The sequence below is a fragment of the Dysidea avara genome, chromosome 13 (assembly GCF_963678975.1).
Source record: "Dysidea avara chromosome 13, odDysAvar1.4, whole genome shotgun sequence".
Classification (NCBI taxonomy): Eukaryota; Metazoa; Porifera; class Demospongiae; order Dictyoceratida; family Dysideidae; genus Dysidea; species Dysidea avara.
This window is the reverse complement of record NC_089284.1, coordinates 6,842,277-6,865,807: the sequence shown is the minus strand read 5'-3', so window position 1 is coordinate 6,865,807 and position 23,531 is coordinate 6,842,277. Positions and strand designations below refer to the sequence as shown.

The 23,531-nt window shown below is 36.9% G+C and overlaps 3 protein-coding genes across 4 annotated transcripts; 2 read left to right on the top strand and 1 right to left on the bottom strand.

Annotated features, from left to right (window-relative positions):
- Positions 1-598: 598 nt before the first annotated feature.
- Positions 599-8,643, top strand: LOC136242518 (pleckstrin homology domain-containing family G member 5-like). Of its 2 annotated transcripts, XM_066033959.1 has the most exons (19): positions 599-725; positions 3,429-3,483; positions 3,537-3,564; positions 3,756-3,816; positions 4,158-4,246; positions 4,295-4,478; positions 4,717-4,839; positions 4,891-4,935; positions 5,033-5,128; positions 5,185-5,235; positions 5,289-5,381; positions 5,434-5,598; positions 7,037-7,186; positions 7,238-7,375; positions 7,432-7,548; positions 7,600-7,689; positions 7,747-7,792; positions 7,840-7,952; positions 8,005-8,643. In XM_066033959.1, exons 1-19 carry the CDS (start codon positions 720-722, stop codon positions 8,521-8,523), a joined length of 2,169 nt encoding a protein of 722 aa, XP_065890031.1. In that variant the 5' UTR covers positions 599-719; the 3' UTR covers positions 8,524-8,643. The 2 variants fall into 2 exon arrangements, with proteins under 2 accessions (XP_065890031.1, XP_065890032.1); XM_066033960.1 differs by lacking the exons at positions 599-725; positions 3,429-3,483; positions 3,537-3,564 and having other exon boundaries at positions 3,781-3,816; positions 4,136-4,246.
- Positions 8,519-16,414, bottom strand: LOC136242570 (MICOS complex subunit Mic10-like). The gene is made up of 4 exons (XM_066034020.1): positions 16,248-16,414; positions 16,129-16,173; positions 15,973-16,082; positions 8,519-8,654 (listed from the first exon to the last, which is right to left on the bottom strand). Exons 1-4 carry the CDS (start codon positions 16,345-16,347, stop codon positions 8,616-8,618), a joined length of 294 nt encoding a protein of 97 aa, XP_065890092.1. The 5' UTR covers positions 16,348-16,414; the 3' UTR covers positions 8,519-8,615.
- A 56-nt stretch (positions 16,415-16,470) lies between these two features.
- Positions 16,471-23,115, top strand: LOC136242522 (pleckstrin homology domain-containing family G member 5-like). The gene is made up of 18 exons (XM_066033964.1): positions 16,471-16,661; positions 16,912-16,951; positions 18,546-18,600; positions 18,648-18,691; positions 18,742-18,919; positions 19,086-19,163; positions 19,216-19,248; positions 19,301-19,396; positions 19,779-19,928; positions 19,982-20,146; positions 21,649-21,798; positions 21,857-21,991; positions 22,042-22,158; positions 22,212-22,301; positions 22,355-22,400; positions 22,455-22,570; positions 22,627-22,729; positions 22,782-23,115. The coding sequence occupies exons 1-18, from the start codon at positions 16,592-16,594 to the stop codon at positions 23,033-23,035; spliced, it is 1,920 nt and encodes a 639-aa protein (XP_065890036.1). The 5' UTR covers positions 16,471-16,591; the 3' UTR covers positions 23,036-23,115.
- Positions 23,116-23,531: the final 416 nt, after the last annotated feature.

The window sequence follows — 23,531 nt, the reverse complement described above, 5'->3', positions numbered from 1 at the left end:
AATGTCCATCTCAAGGTCATTCTGTATCTCCCAAAGTTTGTAGCTATGATGGAAATTCGGACCACTCTTGCTGTTTAAGTTTGCCACCTATAGATAACTTAATTCGCTATACATATCAGAACATGTTGTGCATGTAAAAAAAACTCCATATAGCTATATAGCACATGCAAGAATTGCAAGTAGTATTTGATGAACTGCTGAGTCTTACTCAGTGTGCAGACAAATCACACAGGGAACTGGCCCGCGGGGAGTGCATGCAAAGTCCTTTAGGGAATTGGCCCGGGGAGTGCATGCATGCTGATCCAGTGGTTATCAGATCTAGCTATATGGTTTATATACATTTGTGTGGTCTTGTATATACAGGTGTTTGCATGTAGGATGGCTATGAAACTTCCTGTGGTCTGTGGTTCTTGCACGCCCTCCAGCTACATGTATATGACTGCCAGAGTGCATGGGTGCAGCTAGGATAAGAGTGTGAACATAATCTGATTTATGAGTCTAGCTATGTGAGACTCTATATGAGACTCTATTACATAGGTAGGCCTCTTATAGCTATATGTAGAACGGAGTAGGTATCCAAAGTTATGCGGTGCTGTGTTGTGGATTGTTCACCGCAAATTACGGTAACCTTACAAGTGCTTTGGGCTGGGTTGTAGTGTCCCGCAAAATTGGAGCTCTGACATCGTCGCATCGTGATTGTGAAGAGAAGATACCTCGGAATGGAGGTAAACTATACAGCAGTGTATATTACTGCATGTACCTAGCTAGCTACTCTTGTTTTGTGTATGCTATTGTATGCCTCCGGTAGCATGTACAAAAAAATAAAAGCGTTGCGTGGTAGCATGTGCCAGCATGTACTAAGCTATATGCGTTGCGTGGTATATGTATATGGTATGTAGAACGATCACGTATTGCTTTAATTTCTCTCATTCGTGGTTAGAAGTGTGGGCAGGAGACCTAGCACATGCAACGTGATGCATTATGCAGAGATTGATTATTTTTTTGGCGGTGAAGAGATCAGAGCCGGTATGGGAAGTCGGAGGTGTTTACTGGCATGCATTGTTGTTGGTACTGTTGTGATTCAAAGCCAATTAGACCACATTCATGCAAGAAGCTGGTAGCTAGCTAATCAAATTGTTTGCCACCTGTGTATGGAAATAGATTAGCTACTAATTGCTACAAGACTCAGTTCTCAGTAGCTTTAGCATCTCTGAACAAAATTTAGCCACTGAACCAGTATTTGCATGCATTGTTACACTTAGACCACTCCATCCCGTATCCATGCATATTTGAATGCAGGTGGGTGGTCCACTGATTTCCATTGTTTCAGAATGAGATCAGCAGTTGTTTTTTTTTGTTGTTGTTGTTTTTTGTTTTTTTTTGCCTGGTAGCTACAACCATAGCAAGCTGCACAAAAGCATACTTAATCGTGCACCTTGATCATTGAAGTTGCAAGAATAGCACATAGGTGAATTTGTGCCGACTTGATAGCACACTGACTCGTGAGCTGGCACCCTTTAAGATAGTTTTTTTACTGAGCACGTGCAGTATACAAGAATAACAGGAAGAATACGGAATAATGGAACATTTTAGTACTAACAGTAACAAGTAGTCTAGCACTGCCTGCCCTTTTGCAAAAGGGTGGGCGGCACCAGACTAGGTAAAGGGATGTGAACAGCTAGTGGTCGGGTATTTGGAGTGGCCTTATATTGATATTTTGTACCAGACATACAATGTCTATCAATACTATTCTCTTTGGGTTGATGATGGAACTTGATACTTGGTTACACCATGATATTGTAACTGGAGTGAACTTGTAATTGAATAAGGCAAAATTCCCTAAATGATAGCTATATAGGATTTTTACAGCACCGATTTTTTAAGCTCGAGTCATCATCTAGAACTAATTGCAAACATCACTAAAAATTTTCCTGTTTTGTCATGTTTGGTTGTTATGTAACTACATAAACTAGATGGAATGACCTGTCATGAGGAGTTTTACCACATATTATTACAGAACTGCTGCATGGTGTTTTATCTCAGTATGTGGCTTACAAACAGTACGATGATACAAACAGTACGATTGTATGTTTTGAAAACTAATATAAAGCATCCAACAAATTAATAGACTGTACATGTCACCAAACAATGCAGTAGCTACATTGAACAGTTTCCAGTAGCTTTTGTGCCTTAACTTGGACACAGCTTCCATGGGGTATAAATACAGATCATGTATACTTATACTTACTTACTGTACTGTATTATTTACTGATATTTTAAGGTATATTTCACAAATTATCTGTTGTTTCATATCTTACATGCTGCATACAAGTTGTATGTAAAAAGAATGTGATTTAGTGTTTAGTTTGTCTTACCACAATTTTACCTTACATTGTGCAATTAGCACACGTGCAAATAAGAGAATTTTAGAGCTGAAACATCAAAGGATTAATAATGGGATGAAAATGACTTGCACTTTAATTGCTAGCTATATAATTCAGAAGATAAAACATACGAACAAAATAATACATACTTTGTAGGCTTCTGTGGTAAGCTAAATGATCCACACCCTATGACACATAATACACTACTAGTGATGTGTTGGATGGTGCAGTTGTAAATGTGGCACCTTGAAATTGGCTCCAAGTGCCATGGCATAGATACTACACATAATCTGCTACACTATATTATTTCAGAGGGATCACATTTCAGTGTATGTCTACTTATATGGTAAACTGGCTAATTACCACTAATAAGCTTTATTCAAACACCATACACATTACAATATGATAAAAATGGTTTGTGATAATCACAATATTTTATGTTTTTTTTTTGCTATGTTTATTTGTGGTGGTTAGCTGGATAATTGATTTTATTGGCTTGTGGTTGACTTATGCCAACTAAAATGTAGTAGGTTAAATTACTAGACAGGTTGCTAACAGCAAGTACTGTTACATTGTGTGAGTAAAGTGATCATCGCATACTGTGAATAGCTATATTGAGCTACAATTCAATCCATTGTAGGAGCCCATAAGTGCACACTGCAAGGCAAAATGCAGGGTATATGGGCTTCTGGTAGTAGCCTAGCAATACTATAATTATTGCTTTTTAAAAATATTGCAGTGTGAGAATAGATGGTTGTATCGACTAGCAACTGTGTGGGGCTTTCTGTATTCATTAGGAAAGTGATGCCCATACCATGTTGAAGCAGTGTAGGTGTGTCACACTATGATAAGAGAGTGTAGTAATCATATAATAGCGATGTAAAACTAAAGCACTCTTCTAAAATTACCCTTTACATAGCAAGGGGTGAAGACCTGCTTTATGCACACAAAGCACTTGGGTGGTTTGTTTATGGCTATCTGGTTATCATCAGAAAAGCCATTATCGATGATGTTACACAAACTCTGTGTTTCCGTCTTACACAGACAATTTCAAGACAAGTGCATTTACAGAGTTACCAAGAAGACTTCAACTTTGCAGGTATGACACATTATGATGTAACGATGATTTCATTTTTTTTTTATTTCACACAGGTTACCATGACTATTCATCACTAACAAGGTATACTCACTAGCACACACTTTGTGTTTTCCAGATGCAAATATTTTATCTTGTTATATAGTTGTGTGTTAATTTACTAAAAGCTATTTGTCATATTATGCTAGTGTAGTGTTAAATTTACAAAAAGAAAACATTAAAAGTTACCATTTTTTAGATTGTTGTCTACTTGTCACATTTGATTTCCTTTATAGGAGGAGAGGCGCTATAATTGATGCATTGCAGGTCAAAAACAATGCTGAAATATTACAACCTGTAAGTCAGGAATGTTGTCTTAGATTTCATTGTTACATGTTTTAAGCATGAACATGTATATACATCAATTTTATTAAAATATAAATGTGACATGTACATTAGATGTGTGTGGCCAAAAGTCCAGCATTGTTTGACTTATGTACCAATGCTAATGTTGGCATGTAACCGAAGTCTTGGTGGTCTGTAGGCTGCATAGCTACACAGACGACGTACAGTGCAAAGTGTAATCTGGGATCAGTGAATTGTAAATAATTTATTATGTTTGTAGCATATATAATGTACAGTGTGTGTCATATTAAATGTCTGTCTGTGCACTCAGGAGTCTCACCATATATTTGCAGGAATCACAGTATATCGATGTTATATTGGATGTAACAGAAATAGATGAAACTGAAAAACGCTGTCGCTTTAAAGATAATGAAACCTTAGGGTAAATGTAGCTTGCATCATCGTTTAATTTATAATTGTATTACCACAGTGATGTGTTGTCAGCTGTAACAGAAGACTTCAGTCTAGATTTATCACAATGTCAGGTTGTCTTGTTGTCGCAACCAGATAAGTCACTAAACCTCAGTTACCAAGCAAGTGACTTTGTCTTTCAGTCTGTCTTGGTCATTTCCTCAACAAAAAACAAACTACCACTGACTTTTCACAGTGGATCAGTAAGTTTGTATGCCTCTGTGTGTGCGTGTGCGTGCGTGTGTGTGTGTGCATGCATGTGTACATACGTGTGTGTACGTGTATGCATGTGCATGTATGTGTGTGTCAGCGCATGTACATGTGCGTGTCTCAGTGTGTCCACATTCCACACATTCCAGCAGACAATCTTATAAGTATACTGTATGGTGACAAGTACTTTGTTCAACACTATTCACTGTGACCTACATATGCTACTAATAGGAATGTTCAGCAGAACTGTCCTCTGTTGCCCAGTGTATTGGATATTTCTCCTGCTTTGGATTAAAGTCACTAAATGGAACATCCAATGGTGAACATTCATCACTGCCTGACCTTCCCTCTTTGGTAAGGGCGCAGTCATATTAGGATGGTCTGTTTAGCTGCGTGATTGTCTAGGGCTATGATAGCTGGGAAGACTTATTAGATAAAGAAACTATTGAGGTGCCTACACTAATGCCATTATGTTCATGAATGTCTTATATAAACCACTTAGACTGATTAGCTGATTAGTTAGCATATTTTATTGGTATGCATATAGAGTCTAACTGATAAAGACGAGGAACAGCAGATAGCAATATGGGAGTTGTTATATACTGAGTGTTCTCACCTCACACAACTGGCGGTAGTAATAAATGTATGGTATTATACCATTAGTTATACAATGAATAACTCCATCATTATACACTGTAGACTTTCATGAGGAGTCTGGAGCACATCCAGTCAATTGACTTACTAACAGAGGTACATAATAAGCATAGCATATAATATCATATCCTAATGACATATGATGGCAGGTAAACTACCATAACATCTTTGGGCTCATGAGGGACATATACAACGCACACTGGAAGTTTTGGACTGTTGCTTTGCTTCCATGCATACAACAGGTGGTGTAACACCTCGGTGTTGTTTACAATTTACACTGTCACTAATTGTTAGGCTGCGAGTAGTGGTAAGCCATTAGATGTGGAGGATTTGGTCAGAAACTTCCCACAATTTAATGAGATGTTTGAGGTCTATGAGCGTCACTGTATATTTGAACGGCAGAACCTGCAGGCTCTCGATGAGGCAATGAACAATGTTGACTTCAAGACTTACATTAAGGTATCACCACTGTACCGAGAAGGGCCCAGTGGGGCTATGTACACAAATGTTTAAATTGTTTGGGTGTGTAGATACGTTTACTCTGAAATGTTATAATATTACAATTAGTGTTAGTTAATGTCAATTATCTCATAAGTGTTTGGATGACATAACATGGGCAGTCCTTAACAGTGTGCAAACTTGCCAGGCAGAAAAATTTGTTGATACTATGTAGTATATAGGCTCAATGTGTGGTTATTATTGGTCAGTTGACCACCCAACATCCACCATTATTACAAAGCAATCTGAACTGTTTAATCTTGTCCCACAAGTCAAAGAAGTTTACATTTAGTCTGTGATATCTTAATAGGCAAAATGTATGGATTATTGATCAGTTGGCTGTTTGTTGTTATCCACACAATGTTGCCTAGCACTCATATCTGTTGGTGGCAATCATCTTGCTATTGTACAACACAAGGGTACAATGTAGTGTGATAAGTATTTGTACAGATAAGTATATAGATTGAAATGAGGACTTGTTCTGAAGAATTAGTTGGTGAATATAGGGAAATACAATACTTAAATGCTGTGGCTAGTATTTGAAAAAAAGCAACTGTTAAGGGTAGGTTCCAGCCTATTGTGCTTTACTTTGCTATGCTGCAGTGCTAAGAAATTCAACCAGTCATGCTCATGTCTTAGCCAGTGTTGTTTGGTAATAACTTTCTGTATGAATAGTTAGTGAGCAACTATTATTGTTACTAAGTCTTAATAAAACAGCCACGTCACTTTGCCTCTACACCCAGGTTGCCTTTTAAGGTATGGTGATTTTAACCATAATATTTCTATGAAACTCATTGAAATATTCTTCATAAGACTTCGCCACTACTTAGAATAATAAATTAAATGGTTTACGTACTTTAGAATATTTCATATCATTTACTAAAACATTTTTTTAAATGAATTCTGTTGATATCTTGACCAACAATATATGAAACGGATAACACGGGGAACATGCTCCAAACAGGCAACCTGTCTATTGGAAATATCGAGTGTTCTATTAGAGTACATTGTTCACAGGTTAGGATTAAAATGGCATCTTTTAAAACCATGATCATTTGTGGCAAACTTTCCATAGACTACACAAAACATTCATTAGAGAGTTTGTGTGTATATAGCAGCTAATTACCCATCATTTTGATTGAGTATAACTATTGTGATCCTTTCATGATGTACTCACATTTTGTCAGTATCACACCCACCTTGTGCAGTACATTGATGAACAACATTACTACAAAGGCTCCATGATCTCCACTTGCTTATTTACTACTTTCTGTGCATGTAACATTTTCAAATGACTGAAAAGAGTAGTTTTATGTACAAACTTTACAACTAACGACAGGCTATGCTTAGTAAATACTAAGATTATGTAGCAGTAGTTTGATTTTCTTTGTCACTGCAGTGGTGTGAGTCAAGACCAGAATGCAAGAGGCTACGACTAAAGGACTACCTTGCTAAGCCAATGCAGAGGTTAACTAAATATCCACTGTTGTTGACAGCCATTTTGAATAAGACAACAAATCAACAAAGCAGAGGAAAACTACAGGATACTGTATGTTTATCATCTGCTGATCATTGCCATTTGAAATGGTTCCTTCACCAGATTTCCATGGTGGATGAGTTTGTGAGTAAGGTTAATGTAGCTCTTCAACATCAGGATGAAGTTGAAAAGGTCAAAAATGTTGCACAAAGATTAACATCAACCAGTGTCATTCGTGATCTCCCCAGTGGCTGGGAGAAGGTATGTAAAGACACCTGTTTATACAAGACTCTCTATTACAACCAACTATTGTATAGTATCTACAGCCTTATCTGCAGCTAGATCTACTGGCTCCTATGCCTGGGATAAACCTACACCAGCCAAGGACACTGGTAATGGAAGGTCCCTTACGTTACAAAGATGATACAATTAAAGTCAGTAAAATTATTTAGGAAAGTAACGTGCATGTATGATATTGTTTACAGATGGATGTTGAAGTGTTTCTGTTTACTGATATGTTGCTGATTACAAGAGCAAGCAAGAAATCTCCGGGTAAACTGGTCATTGTCAAGGCAGTAAGTTGATATCAAATGTAACAAAGTATTCTTTACAACACCTAATTTTACTTTTAGCCTTTCAAAATAGACTCCTTAATAGTGAAGTTAGGAAAAGACGCAGGTGTGTTAATGGCTGTTTATTATTAGTAAGTTTTATGGTATACACAGCTTTTGACTTGGTGTACTTAAATGAGTTGCAGTTGGTTAGTAACATGTTCAGCTTCAAGGCTGCTGCACCACAAATTGCATCTGCTTGGATAGAAGGCATCCAACAGGCTCAGGTGAGTAAAGTAAAAATTGTGGCCTGTGTATTTATTACATTTTCAATTTTAGCAATTCTACTACCAACTAAGATGTAGTCATGAATCCAAGAGAAGTTCAGGCATTTGGAACACTCTTAATTGCCCTCGTGTATCACAACGCAGCATATCACCATGTAGTTCAATGTCAGAATCAACTGTGAGCACCGTTAGCCGTCCTCGTATTTCACAACACAGCTTGTCACCAAATAACTCAACGTCTGAATCACCACTAGAGGCACTGAGAAGTTTCAGTAGCCAATATTCCTTGAGATACTGCTACACCCAACCCCCCACTGTTTTTCCTCCGATTATCACCTGTCCAATTACACAGGATGCTTGTACTCAAACTGACCAACCATCAACTCTTACAGAAGGGCCAGTTTTGACTACACATACCAAAGTAACGAGATCAACTTCTAATGAAGAACAAGCTAGTAGAAGTACATTGTCTAGGAGTTCCCAGTCGCTCAATAAAATTCACGATGTCAATACAAAGAGTAATGTGTTTTCAAGAAGAAGAAGCAAATCGATGAAGTTGATCAAAGTCTAGAGCACACATGTTAAATGTAATTAATTCACAATAACTACTTATCATCACTAATAATAATATAACTACAATTTTATATGATGTATATGTGTGAGTTATGAATTTCCTGTATCTTCTTGTGGAGTTGATGGTGACTAAAAATAAAACCAAAAATAACTACGTTCTATTAGAGTATATTACAAACAAATGCAATAAGAATATTATAAAGGTTTCCACACCAGGTCAAAAGGGGCTGAAAAAGCCATAAACAAAGGATCACTGGGGTGGTAATGTAAACTACAAATCCCTTCTTATTTCGTGGCCTTTTCAGTAATCCCTATTCCCCTTTTGTTTTTTAATTAATCTACTATGGATTTATAACTTGTGTTGTTGGATAACACAATTTTGTAGTCTACATAGCTATAGTCGGGGGGGTATGCACAAGAAACTTATGGAATTGCAATGTTTATACAGTCTCTTAAATATGAGCTAGAACCTGTATTTTATGGTTTTAATGTCAAATTTATTGCATGCATTCTTATTGTCTTGACTGCTTTATCATATATGATATACCACTTTAGCGTGGGTGTTCAAAGGTGCCGCTCGGGGTTTAACTTGCATATTGCCCGGGTAATATCATGGGAAAGCGGCTCACCAATGACTTTGATGCCCAGCCAGTTCAAAGAAATGATAAGCTTTGACTCGTTATATTGGGCGACATAGAGCTTTGTATTGTGGGACTAGTTTTTTTAGTGGTTGCTAAGCTGAGTATATTTGCTAAGATAGACTAGTTGGTTGTTAGTAAAGGATAATGAAGGCACAAAATAATTGTTTGGGCAATCGTGGATGTGTATTTCTACCCACCATGTATCATCCTTTGAACAGACCACGGAATGGCAAAACTACTACTGCTATGCTGAAATAGGTTAGTAACTTACAGTCCTAAGTACTTAACTTAATATAATAACTTACTTACTGTCCCAATAGCGAAGTTAGTTGGCTTAACTTAGTACTAAAATGATAACAATATAAACACCATCCCATAATCGCAAGTTTTATAACACCGCATGTTGAAGCATAGTAACGTATTAATGACGTTTTAACGTATGGATAACGTTCTGGTGGCTATTACCCCATGCTATTAAAATCACAATCGATCTTCAGATGCTAGTGTATAAACAAACGGGCTCGTCAGTTCTTTCACCTATTAGGTGAGTGCGCCCCAAGTGATATATATCACTTATACCATGGCTGCTTGGTATTTGCTGATATATATATATACACCCGCAGCCCTCGGGCTTTGGGTGTATATATCAGCAAATCCCTCGCAGCTGTGGTATAACTATTAAGAGTAGTACTGTATATTAGGGATCATGAAGGTTTGGGTTTTTCTGGCTAAAATATCACCCAAAAACCAGTTTCATAATACCATACTTGGCACCTTCAGTTAGGTACCAATAGGTTGTTACAAAGTTTTTTAAAATTTTATTCAATGGAATTTTCTACTGACTAACTGCATGATGCTGTAATCCGATAATGGCTAATGCTACAGGCTTGATTTTTTCAATGTTTGACATCACTCCATCCTGAGACGTACCTTTTAGACCGAAAGCACACATCATGGATTTACCTTTATCCTCCTTTGTGTCCCATTTCTTTTCGCTGACAGCCCCAAAGTGTCAATTTGCGGTAGCGCAATGCATGGCTTCCCTCCATTTGTAAACGGGAAGCATCCGTATTTTACGTGGTGACTATATTGATTGCAGAGGTGCTTCTAATACTGTTCTTCATTTGTAGTGCTGTGTAACAGGCTGTACTTAGCTGAAAGCAAAGCATAATGGCCACTTCACTTTTGAGTCAATAATTGATAGTTGGACGCGCATTCAGACAAAAACATTACCTCTGGTGCCATCCTTTCTTTTGGTGTGGTATGCCAGTCATAATAATGTACAAAACAAGTATAAGGAATTGTAAGTTCGATTAGGGATTGTAGAAAAAAAAAGGAAAGTCGTCTACACCTGCAGATATACTAGTGAACATTTAATCCAAGTAGTATATCTGCAGCAGGTGTAGGCGACTTCCCTTGTTTCCCTACTTTTTTCTATGATCCCTAATTGAACTTTAAATTCCCTAATTTCTCCCTATACTTGTTAGAGTATCTACTGTATATGATAACTCTATTAGAGTATTTTGAAGTAAGGTCCTGCAGAGTTCATTAGCAACAAGCAACCCACACCAGCAAAACCCAACAATGAGTTCTATCTTTCATGGCTTCACATGCATAATGGCATTTTAAACCCGATTCAATTGAAAACAAAATCAAAAGTAGATCACAGACATGCACTGATTCATTCAGCAAACTGTAAATTTTCTTATAAGTACTGGTGATATGAACAGAATAACACAATAGGTTTTGTCTAAAATACACTAACTGTTTCCTCTTTACTTTACAAGTGGACCAATACTCCTTGCAAAGAACCAACAGAGGGTTGTTTTGAATTGAAGGATGCTTTTCAAGGTGGTTTGGCATGATCCCTATTATGAACCCACTAAAATGGTTCATGGTATCCCCACAGTCTTGTTGACCTTAGCAACAACACAGAGCATTCCAAGTTTTTGAGGTTCCAAGAACTGAATTCACATATATATATGCCTCAAGGCTACTCATTAAGTGCCTAATGGACCACAAACTTAATAAGGGCATTACTAACTTCCTTTGTGTGACAGGTAAAATTCTTTGGTATTATCTCTCCCCCACCCCACAATGAATTTACACTGATGTTTCACTTCAGGCTCTGTCTTGTGTCATCTAGGACTGCTTTGTACAAAAGTTTCAATGCTGGAACGTTAATCATGTGATGTTAAAGTGCAGTGTTTAGCAGTCACATTTACACCATAAAATTAAATTGGTTTTAATGGAAACCTGATTATTTGTGAAAAACTAGGATGACTGATGGTTTGTTCACTCATTTTTGATAGGATTTACAAATATATTCATTAAATAACTGATATAAGCCACCAACATGCCAGTACCAGGCCCACTTTAGAAGGCAGGCAGCACAAGACTATAGGTGTGGCATAAGAATAGAGTAGCTTTGCTGATAATCCTTTCAAGGATACAGCTTATGTGTACAGAGACTGCTAATTTGAAGAGAGACATTTTCATGGATTAACAAAATACCAACAAAAATATTATCCAAATGTTGAGTAGGAAAAAATTTACGAATCAATTTTTTTTGGAATTATTATGCATCATCTAGATGAAGTGGAGACTTAGAATGTTTACAAAAAATTTTTGGGATGCTGCAATTGCTACTCTATCAACAAGAAAGCTTCGATGCACACAAGGTCGCTTACACTGTCAGGATGATTAAAGACAACCCAGTGGTTTAGCACGTACACGCACCTAAAATGTAGTTACTAGTTCTCTATGGATTTGTGTCAATAGTTATGAACATTTTCAGGTAGCTTTAGTACACTATTAACAGCAGCAAGCATTGATGGTACTATTCTTCTAGCAAACAATGTAATAAGATTTGGCATCCATTTAAACAACACCATTTGGATAAAAACATTGTACAAATATTTCGAGATGAAAGTGGTCAATATACAGAAATTTCCATCCGCTATAATATACCAACAGTATGTAAGTGTACCCACACCACATTCATGTATAGTGCTATACATTTGCATGTGTGTGAGCACTGTGTTTTTTGTTATTTAACAATAACACGAAAATTATTTAGTATGACTTGAAAATATTGTCAACATATGTAATTCTCAACAACTATTGGGCAAAACAACATTATCAAGAGTTAATAATAGTGGAGTTATTGTTGCGAGTTTAATCTTTGAGCAATGTGGTGTGTAAAATGCTACAACATCTATAAAACTTTTGATTATAACAGTGAAGTGTCAACACTGAAGTAGAAACCGATTAGACCTTCTATCAGACCTTATACAATCACAAAATTTAATCACAACAACAACAAAAATAATCTACTCTGCTTTAATAAAACAGCATTTCTGAAAAGTGCATTGATCAGCTATTCACCCCCATTGGCAAAATAGGTCAAACTTAAAACAATTAGCAAAGTTGACCAACAACAACCTGTTATGAGTCAGGAGGGCTATTGCATAAAAAAATACCATTATACAAATAAGCTTATTCATGCTTGGAATGCTATTAGCTGTTACACGCATATATAGCCTGTAGCAGATAATTTAATAAGCATGTCTACCAGGTATAAGGGCCATTGCACAAAGATAAGCAAGAAATCCGACATTCTTAGAAGCGCTACTCCAAGGAAATGCTCAGTGACCATGACAAACGACAAACATACAGTATGGTGGATCATTAAAAATTATTCCCTTGTTATAGTGGCAGTCATTAACTGACAAATACTATAAATATCGATCATTGTAATGTTAATCGGTCGTTGTTGCTTTGACACGCTGTTAATTTGAGCTCTACTCAGTGTAGCTACACAAAGCTTAATGCATTCAGCTTGAAGAAGAATAAACAAGAAGGCCTCCCTTCTCACATACAAAAATTGTTTACATCTAATCTGTTGACAAAAATTACCGTTCATTTTAGGATGCAGCAATATTTTAATATTGTAACATCTTTCGTTGTTAAGGGCTTTACAGTTAGACAATAACAAAATATATATAAAATGCATCATAAAATGTATCATAAAATCTGACAAAATAATTTACGCTCCATCAGAAAACCATGCAAATCACCATGGGAGAAAGCCTGAACAACATTTGATAATAAAAAATTTACTCAACTAAGCAAATCCAATCCATTACACCATTGGCAGTATCCTGTTATCTTAATGACATGTTAACACGTATATATGTTCTTGTTACATTATAAAGAATTACGTAGTGGGTCCAAATTCTCTGGATAAGGCCACATAAACTTAATTATTAGTTTCTCATCCTCCTGTACTCAAAATAGCAGTGCAGGAGGGCAGATTTTTTATTTTATTTTATACTAATTAGATTAGCTAAATCAGCTAGCTAAAAAGACTCAAAATGCAATTTTCTTAGACTGCTCTAGCAAGGTACCAACTATACAAGGTGATAATTGGCCTCCCTTAACCACCAGTGGATGAAAAACTAAGCAATCAGTAGGCACACAAAACAAGTTACTTCCTAATCAATAAAAATTATTAACAGTCATTGCTGTCACTATCTATTTAAGCTCATTGTCCATCCTTTTCATTAAATTAATTTTATTTTTTGAGCTTGTTGTCACACATGTGTAAGTGCCAAATCAGTAAGTCATGAGTAATGATGCATAGCACCTGCTGTAAGCCCTGGTCCCTTAAACTACAAAGATGTGGTGACAGGCAATAGAATCTTAATTCACTAATCCATTAGATTCAGATTTGAGGAGTCATCATTATGTTTAGAAATATCTGGTGACTTATTAAAAAAGATTTCATTTTGTTGCCACTGAGTAGGTCCGCAACTTCAAAAAAATATACAATTCAAATCTTCCAAGATTTCAAGGGAGAATTTCCAGTATATTTAATCACATGATTTTAAGTACACTGAAATGTATGGAAATTTTATAGAAAGATGATATTTCGAAATCTCTAAAGGCTATACACAGAGTTGCAGACTCCTCAGTATGACTGATCTTCACTTGCATCACCAATAACATTACATGTGATTCCAGGATACAAGTAATCTGTACAATTGGTGTTAATAATGCCTGGCCATGTTTGAGATTAATTCTCTTATTCACTGTGACAAACTGATGTAAGGCAAACAACACAAACAAGATATAATAATACCAAGAGTTAACTCTTGACAAGTACACAGAAAAAATTGGAATTTTCAACTAGAGTAGCACATCGATAAAAAGTACTGAAATAAGCTGGAGTAGTGCATGATATTAAACAGTAAAACAATAAGAAGTGTTATATCCCTACTGTGCATTTCCATTAGGGTATCTTGAGCACAGTAGGGATATAACACTTCTTATTGTTTTACTGTGATTTAATATCGTGCACTACTCCAGCTTGTTTCAGTACTTTTTATCGATGTGCTATGGTCCCTACTCTAGTAGAAAATTCCAAAATTTTTCTGTGTGTACTTGTTTGTTAACTTTTTTTGTAAATAATTATTATGACTGGTGAACCCACGCATATCACATCTGAAATGGCGCCGTGCGCCCAAATTATCGTTTTAAAAGTGAAGTATCCATTATGCTTCGTTGTCAGCTATGTTCAACCCGTTACGCAGCATTTCGAATCAAGAACTGTTCAAAAAGCACCACTGCAATCCATGCCTATGCCCCCCGGTTATATCAATTATTGTTGGAAAAGTGAAGTCATCCATTACGTTTGGTTATCGGCTATGTTCAACCCATACACAGCAGTACAAATCAAGAACTATTTGAATAGCACCTCTGCTATCAAAATAGCCACTATGACAAATACAGACGATTCCGTTACAAAGGGAAGAAGCCATCATGTGCTATCACCAAATCGACACTATTCGCTGTCAGCAAAGATGGATGGGACACAAAGGAGGACACTGGTAAGTCCATGAAGAATGCATTGTACGTACTGTGGTGTGCCAAAAGGCACCTGTTGGGCCGAAGCAACGTCGAACAATGAAAAAATCAAGCCCGTAGCCTTAGCTGTTATTGAGTTACGTTTGTCTGAAGGCATCAGTCAGTCAGTCAGTCAGTAACTAGAAAATTTCGTTAAATATATATATTTTTAAAAATTCCGTAGCAAATTGTTGGAAGTATTTCAGTTCGATCTGAAAGCTTGTTTGGGCTTAGTTTTACCCAACCATCATAATCAGGGGAAATTGAGGCTGTTTTTGGGTGATATTATTTCATGGGCCACACCTACTCCTTGTGATCCCTACTAAACAATACCTTCCCTATTTCAAGAGGTCATAATATATCATGGTAAGGTAGAGATGCCTTCAGGCAATACTAGTAGGATATCAACACCTCACTTTGTTCTATAATATAGAGGTTTCACCATATTCAACAGCCATTAACAGTTCTCTCTCACCAGTAGAATTGTATTTAATGTGTTAATTAATAAACAGTCCATCATGCCAAGAGTGAATAATAAAAGAGGCAGTTAACCATGCCAACTTCACCATGACACCAAGTTCACACCATGACGCCAAGTTCACCACACCTCTTTTATTATTCACTCTTGATCATGCTAGTAGAGGCATTAAATCCATCAAAGGTGAACCCCTGTACAGAGCACTTGATACTTTCTCATACTTCCTAATATTGTGAACTCTATTGCTTGTATGATACAAGGAAATGGAAAACATGAAAAACAGTTGTACATGTATGATGAATACCGGAGGCACAGTGAGACTGGTAGTTGCAGGAAATGTTTACTCTATAGTGTACAATGTTTTCAACACCAAGCTATTGTCATGTATACACATTTACACCATGACCGTCATATCACTTACCCTTACTGGTCGTAAAAACAGACTGTCTACCCTCTTGAAGTCATGCTGACAGTTTGATGATGAATAGCCCAGTCCAAAGCCTGTACCCACGAGGACTGGCCATGGTCGTCCTACAGTTATGATAGAATAAAAATCACCGAATGGTTTGACACTAACTCCTCAGCATCAAGGAGAACACCAGTCCTATTCCAAAGCCAGCACCTACAGAAAGGAAGAATGCACCCTTTAGAATAGTCCCTAATTATACGCACTGCGCATTAAATTTAGCAACCCACCTGTTTTTAATATAAGGTCGGCCACGCAGCGGTCCCACTTCAACCCTAGCTCATCCTCGCTGGCGGTGGCTGCAGAAATAAGTCGTAATTTTGTCAGCATTGTAGATTTTCTAATTAGTTCGCACGTGTCATACACAGTGCGTATACGGAGAGTTAGACAAGTCCGTTTTGTGCCAATTTGTGGGTGCAGCTTCTACTAAAAATCAAGTAAGAAAATAACCCAACGCTTACGTCATACACAATAGAGTTACTAATGATAAACATGCCGTCAGAAATGCTCATTTCTGCTTGCTATTCGACAACTGTAGGGCTTAATAGTTTGTGGTGGCAGCCATCCAGTCTCCATGAGTCACCCATCGCTTAAACGTTATCGCTCTGTCGATACGACTTCGAAGAACCTGTGCGTCAAAAAAGGTTAGTAAATTTAGATGTACTGCTTCAACTCCAATTGACACATTGGCTGGTGCATAGGGGTGTAGTATCTATGGCTGGTGTCATCTAGCAAGCTAGCTAGCTAGCTAGACTGATGCACTGATGCATAGCCTCGTGCATAGCATAATGCACGTGCTATGGTGAATGGGGAATGTAGAGATATTTATTGCTGTGTAATTGCTAAAGTATCGACAATTTAAATAACGCGGTTTTGTTTGTTATATACATATAGATCGGCTGAATCTTACTTTGAAGCATTCGAAGTCTTTCGTGTAAGTATCTACATAACTCAGTAGCTGTATATATATATATATATGTCGAGATGTATGTTACTGTGTTTATTGTATGGTATGTATGTGAATTTGGACTTGCCATTGTTCCGGAGTAGCTGCTATAGACCAGGTGGTGTCATTGCATGAATTACCACACATTGTGCTAAAATCTGTGACCATACATGGCTGAACACTCCTGATTTATATTTATGCATGCATATACTGTCTGGCTTGTTGCATGAGAAACTGGTGGATATTTGCACACAAAACTCTGCATGATTAACTAGCTGCTTTACAATATGTTCACATACCAGATCACAATAGACTATTCGCTACTGTTAACATTTTTGGTAATATACACACTACTTGTCACGTTGTGTTTATCGTCAAGGGCACATTCTGTGTAGCTATCAAGCAGGCTGGTATAAATATGCAACTTGTGCTGAAAGCAAAGAAGTCTGCAACGAACCAGTATCATGTATGCTATCAGACTTCAACCATTACTGTATGGTTGCATGTACACAGGCTAATTGTACTGTTTGATTTCCATAACAGTCTACACATATCATATTTATTTATTATTTATTTATTAAGGCTTTACAGCACAAGTGCTGAAGGTCTGTAGGACACCTGGTCCTACAGCCTGTTTAAAGTTGTTACAGAAAGTGTGTTTGAAAAGGTGGAGAAAGGAGAAAAAATCCATGACTGGACGTATAGGCAGCCTCAAACCTGCAGCCATCCGATTAACGCTCAAACGCTTACAGGAGTCTGCCAGGCAGTCAGGATGTTTTCTCCTTATCAATTTCATGTATATGTATCCAAGGAACTCTAGAGAGTGACTCATTATCTCAAAGTACCCCATGTGGAACCCAATGGATATTAGTTTATTTATTAAGGCTTTACAGCACAAGTGCTGAAGTATGCCACAAGTCTATCAGATTTTACAGTGGAACCTCTCTTAACCAACTTTCTGAATTATGAAAAAAAAAAACTTCATAATAAGGACAAAGGGTTTGTTCCCAACAAATCGGGTTCACCTCCAAAGAAGGTCGGGTTCACCTCCAAAGAAAGGAAAAACAGTGAGATTGGACCTATATTTATTGGTTCCTATTTGTTTGTATAGTTGTAGTGAGAAATAATGTACTACTTTCCTTAGTATGTTAAATTTGTCAAAGCTCAGTAAGCGTACACATGCAATAGTTTTGTCTAAGAGTGTAGGCTGTCATGTTTGTCCACAGTCTAAACTCCTTTTAGTATTTACAAATAAGTTTAAAACAACAAGTCAAACTGTCGCATATACGCTTAATGTACTGCTTAATATCAATGGTAATGATTTATGTAGTTGTGTAGTAAACAAGTACGTGATATTGCCAATTAGTGAATGTCACCTCCTGTCAATAATTAGTGAGGGATGACTTGAAACAGAAATAGTTGTGTTCATAAGTTGTAAACTGTATTGAGATGCTTGCAGACCAGAATAACAAACAAATCAGCAGCATTTTTTTGATGGCATTCCAACTTCACACGTTATCATAGTAACTTGTATGTCTGTGTGAGTCAAGTTATGTAATGACTACTGTGTTGACACATGCAGTGACTTGTCAACAAAGCAGAAACATCACAAAGGAACAACCACTGTAGAATTACTGGTAAGTTCTCTATGCAGCATTGAATTCATTTTGATGTTTTGTTGCAGAACAAAAATAACTCTAAAGATCTAGTCAATTCTTATCACCAAAGGTAGACATGTCACTACACTGTTGTAATCCTTGTGATACAGCTCATTTTAGTGGTATATTGACTGCAAGCACAAGCCTCATGGATGTCCGTACTTGTGACATTAGCGTCAATGACTCACCTCATCCGATCGCACCATATCAACAACACTCACTGGTGAAAAGAAAAGGATCGATGAAGCACAATACACTAAAACGTATTTCTCTTTTCTTAACTTCTGATATGCATCAAGTAAGTGAACAATTATACCATCAGGGCTTCATAGTTTTGTAGAATGTAGGAATGTTAGCTGCTACAAACTAGGTGCATTTCAATGTTCCTAGCTAGTTTCATTAGTCACTGATGTGTGCAGACAACAAATTGTTAGTATACTATATGGCATATAATGGCTACATAGGTCGGACATGTGGAAGAGTACCTGTCATCACAATCAGATGCCATCACTTCCAACAATACGTGGAAACTACCAGAAATAGTGAGAAATGTAGAAAATTGAATGACCGTGTATATTAATTCTTTCACTGTAGCCATCCAGTTGGAGAAATTTCATTTCTACTAATGTAAGTATTTATTAAATAGTTCAGAATAGAATTACACGCTTGATTATGTTAGACTCTTAGTGAAGAGTGTATTGATCAACAAGTGGCCATCTGGGAGTTGATACAAACAGAACACTTCTATCTTTCCCAACTAGCAGTGATCAAAAATGTATGTTATCATGTGGGGTTGTGAAGGGAGTTTGGCAATATTTATTCATCATGCACCTACACACTGTTATGTGTGTAACAGCCTTCCCACTATGTAATATATAGTAGGTATCTGACTGTGCTGCTGTGGTCAATTATGTAATGGAATACATAGAGCTTTTTATTTATCACATTTAGTTTATTGTGTTTATCCTTTAATTAATTGAGTATAAAATGGTATACTTTTGTAATGTTTGTAAACCATTTATCAGCTAACTGCTTATTTGTCAATTTCCAACTTGCCCACACGTTAACCATGAGTTTGCTTAGAAAATTATTTTGATGGTTGACTTTTTATTTGAAACAGATGCAGTCACTGTTATGGTATTGATGTACACCTATAGGTCTTCATCTATTGTATGGGTTCACTAAAAGCAGTTGATCTATTGATGGTGGAAGAGGCCAACTATTATAACATCTTTGGAAATGTTGAAGAGATTTACTCTGCGCACTACAGGTTTTGGGAGAACACTTTGCTACCATGTTTGCGGAAGGTACATCACGAAATCTTATAACATTCTTTGTCTTGATTAGTTATATTTAATAGGCATTAACCGAACACAGTCCCTTTGACCTCAGTGATTTGATCCATAACTTTCCCAACTGTAGAGAACTTTTTTCTGTCCATGAAGAATATTGTCTATTTCATAACATTAATCTCCAAGTGCTCAATAAGGCAATGAAGGACCCTGACTTTAAAGCTTACGTTAAGGTGAGTATGCACACATGTTAGTAAATATGATTGTAATGATAAAACCTGGAACAGAGTAGAAAATGAAACAGAGCTAATCAGAATGCTCGCCAAACTAAAGTTGCTTTTGTCTATTTGTACACCATTTCTAACTACAGTACCGCCCAAATGCAACATTGTGAGTAACAATTGTGTGCGATAAAAAGCTCGCTCGAAAGGGGGCATGGCAGCCATTTCTTTTGTGAGTCTTCATCCCTCAACTGGAGGATGAAGACTTGCAAACGAAATGGCTATCACGCCCCTTTTTCAAGCGAGTTTTTAAATCATGCACTATTAGTGCTCACGACATCATGTTTGGGCAGTACCGTATCACGGGATTGCACTGGAGTTCCATGTTGAGGTCTATAACCAGTCAGACATGTTAGAAATCATTATAGTTTTTTAACAAGAGCGTTTAATTTTCAGGGTCTAGGCCGCTGTTGCTGCTTGTATTGAAGCCCATAGGATAAGGATGTTATAATTGAGTAAATAATAACCTCAGGCTACAGATGGCTTCACTGGATGTTTGTAATAAATTTTTATGATGCATCATGGCGTAGGATTTTGAGGAAGGGAAATTGCAAGATGGTGACATAAGTATATCAGCCCACAAAAATGGAAGAATTTGACAGCTAACTATCCACAATATTGTGATTCCATGGCTATATAGCAACTGAGGTATGGAGTGGGTGAATAATGAGTTTTGATTAAACTGTCGTGTACTTGAGATGTGATTACAGTACTGCTCATACTATTGTTACATCTGTGGCTTACAACAGATCAACTTTTATTCCTAGTGACCTTATATACTTCATGAATTATACAGTGTTGTTTCACATAACATCAATTTTACATAAGAAAGTGCTGTAAATATAGTTATGCTATACGTATAATAATAATATAGCTAGATATTTACGTAAGGTATTATTTTTGCGGAGGTCTTCATTAATATGCCACAAGCTGATGAAGTATTTTTCACTAGCTACAAATTTATTTGCTTTACTCCTAAATAGTATTGTCAGCTTGTGAAGCAGATTAAAAATCCATGAAAATAACCTAGCATGCAGTTGATTCGACGCCTGGGTATCTGGTGAATCTGTATACACAAAATCATTTGTTCGTAGCCTTTAGGTGCAGCAGCATCATGTCATTATGTTGCAAAGTGGCACATGTGTATGTAGCTACAGCTTCTAGATTAGCTGCTCTGGTACATGTCTGTGAGTTTTGTTGGTTACAAATGACCTAATAAATAAGAAATGCAAAAGAGTGAGTAGTTGCAGTTCATGCAACATTACACACTAATAGTGTTTGTTTAGCAACTTCCAAGGTAACTCGTAGTTTCTGCTTCTTGTCATTGTTTGTTCATATAATTCTACTCACCTATGACATTTTAATGTCTACTACATTATCCTGTGTTGTAACTATGACACTACAATAGTACCAAGTTTCCCATTTATGTCATGATGTGTGTTTTATCGTTGCAGTGGTGTGAAGCAAGATCAGAATGTAAGAGATTACACCTGAAAGACTTCTTGGCTAAACCAATGCAGCGGTTGACAAAATACCCACTTCTACTAAAAGCAATACTAAAGAAGACATTTACTAATAATGTAAAAGAACAGTTACAATTCATAGTAAGCAAGACCTCTATAAATGTAATTGTGTAGGAGCTATAGTCTACTTGTTTTACAGATTGAAGATATGGAGAGGTCGGTTGAAGCTATTAACCTTGCAGTTCATCGTCAAGAGGAAGTAGAGAGAGTCAAGGATGTTGCTCATAGGATTACAGCATACAACATGGGAGATTTTCCAAGGGGATGGGATGAGGTAACTGCTTCTAGGTACTGTTATTGTGATGTTAGTCTGTTTTTGTATAGTTTCTTCACCCATTTATGCAAGTGGACTTGATGGCTCCCATGTCAGGAGTCGATACTATCCACCATCGACAGTTGTTGTTAGATGGAGTGTTACGGTTCAAAGATTCTTGCAATAAAGTATGTAGGCAAATGTAAAGTATACATTATATTTTATGCTATGCTCCCTACAGTTAGACACAAATGTCTTCCTCTTTACTGACATGTTGCTTATCACTAAACCAGTCAAAAAAGGAAGCAACCAACTGCTCATTTACAAACCAGTAAGTGATCTCTTCTTAGCAGGCACAATAAATGTGGTGAATATTTTTATTAGCCATTTAGGATAGACCAGTTGCTTATCAAGGAGGGGAGTAATCCTGGTCAGTTGTGATCGATAATGTTACTGGTCTTGTTTATACCAGCATGTTTTACAGCTTGTTTTAATGTGGTATACATCAGTGAACTACAAATACCCATGTTGTGGTTCAACTTGAGAGCTACTTCATCACAAAAGGCAGCACTGTGGATGAAGAAGATACAACATGCACAAGTAAACAGTAAAGTAAAAATGAGTAAACCACTACTCTACTTCGCTTTCCTTTACAGAAACAGTTTGCTGTATTGACCAACAAAAGGAGATTGTCAATTGCTGATATGATTTTACAGCGTAACAGTGACAGTTCTACAACGTCATTGAGTACGTGTGGTGGTAAGTGATGTGGTCATCTCTTAAAAAACATCAAATTTACCTCTACATTTAGATGATGAGGAAGATTCATCATCTACAGGAACACCTCAGATAGATGGGGTTCCATTAGTACAAGTATCATCAGTCGAGGACGATGATAATTATGAATATGAACATAAGTCCATCGGTAAATTCATACTCACTCCATCATGCTCAGCTTCTTCACTAATATGTCACAACCAATTTGACACTGCATCTGATGCATCAACTCAAACAGAGACTGACAACTTAACATCCAGTGATTCTATCACTGGCACAATTGTGTAAATATTTATGTAACTTTAACCTGTGTATATATGCATGTATATAATGTGTGATTTTTAACCATCTGGTCTGTGATGACTGTACACTCTGGTAGTTACTTGTGGTCAATGCATCACATCCAACCCTCCTAGTGGTCATCCTCATCTCATGCAAAAAAATTAATATGCTTAACCAGGTTGCAAATAATAATGGATGTACTGACATCTTTCCACCAGTCAACACATTGAATGGTTTCTTGATGGCGATTTAACTGATGTGTGAAAGAGACATAAATATTCTTAAGTGCTGAATTTTGTTATATATTGGTGCTAATTCACTATCATCTATGCTCATATCAATGATCACATTGTACCACCACTGGTAATGTTTACTGCTTCTTCGTATTAAAAAGCAAATCCACAATTCATTGAGGACATGCACGTGTGAAGAGATGTTTCTCAAACAATGTTTAACTCAGTACACAGGTCAAGTGCAGAAGTGTGTACAACTTGTCAAATTT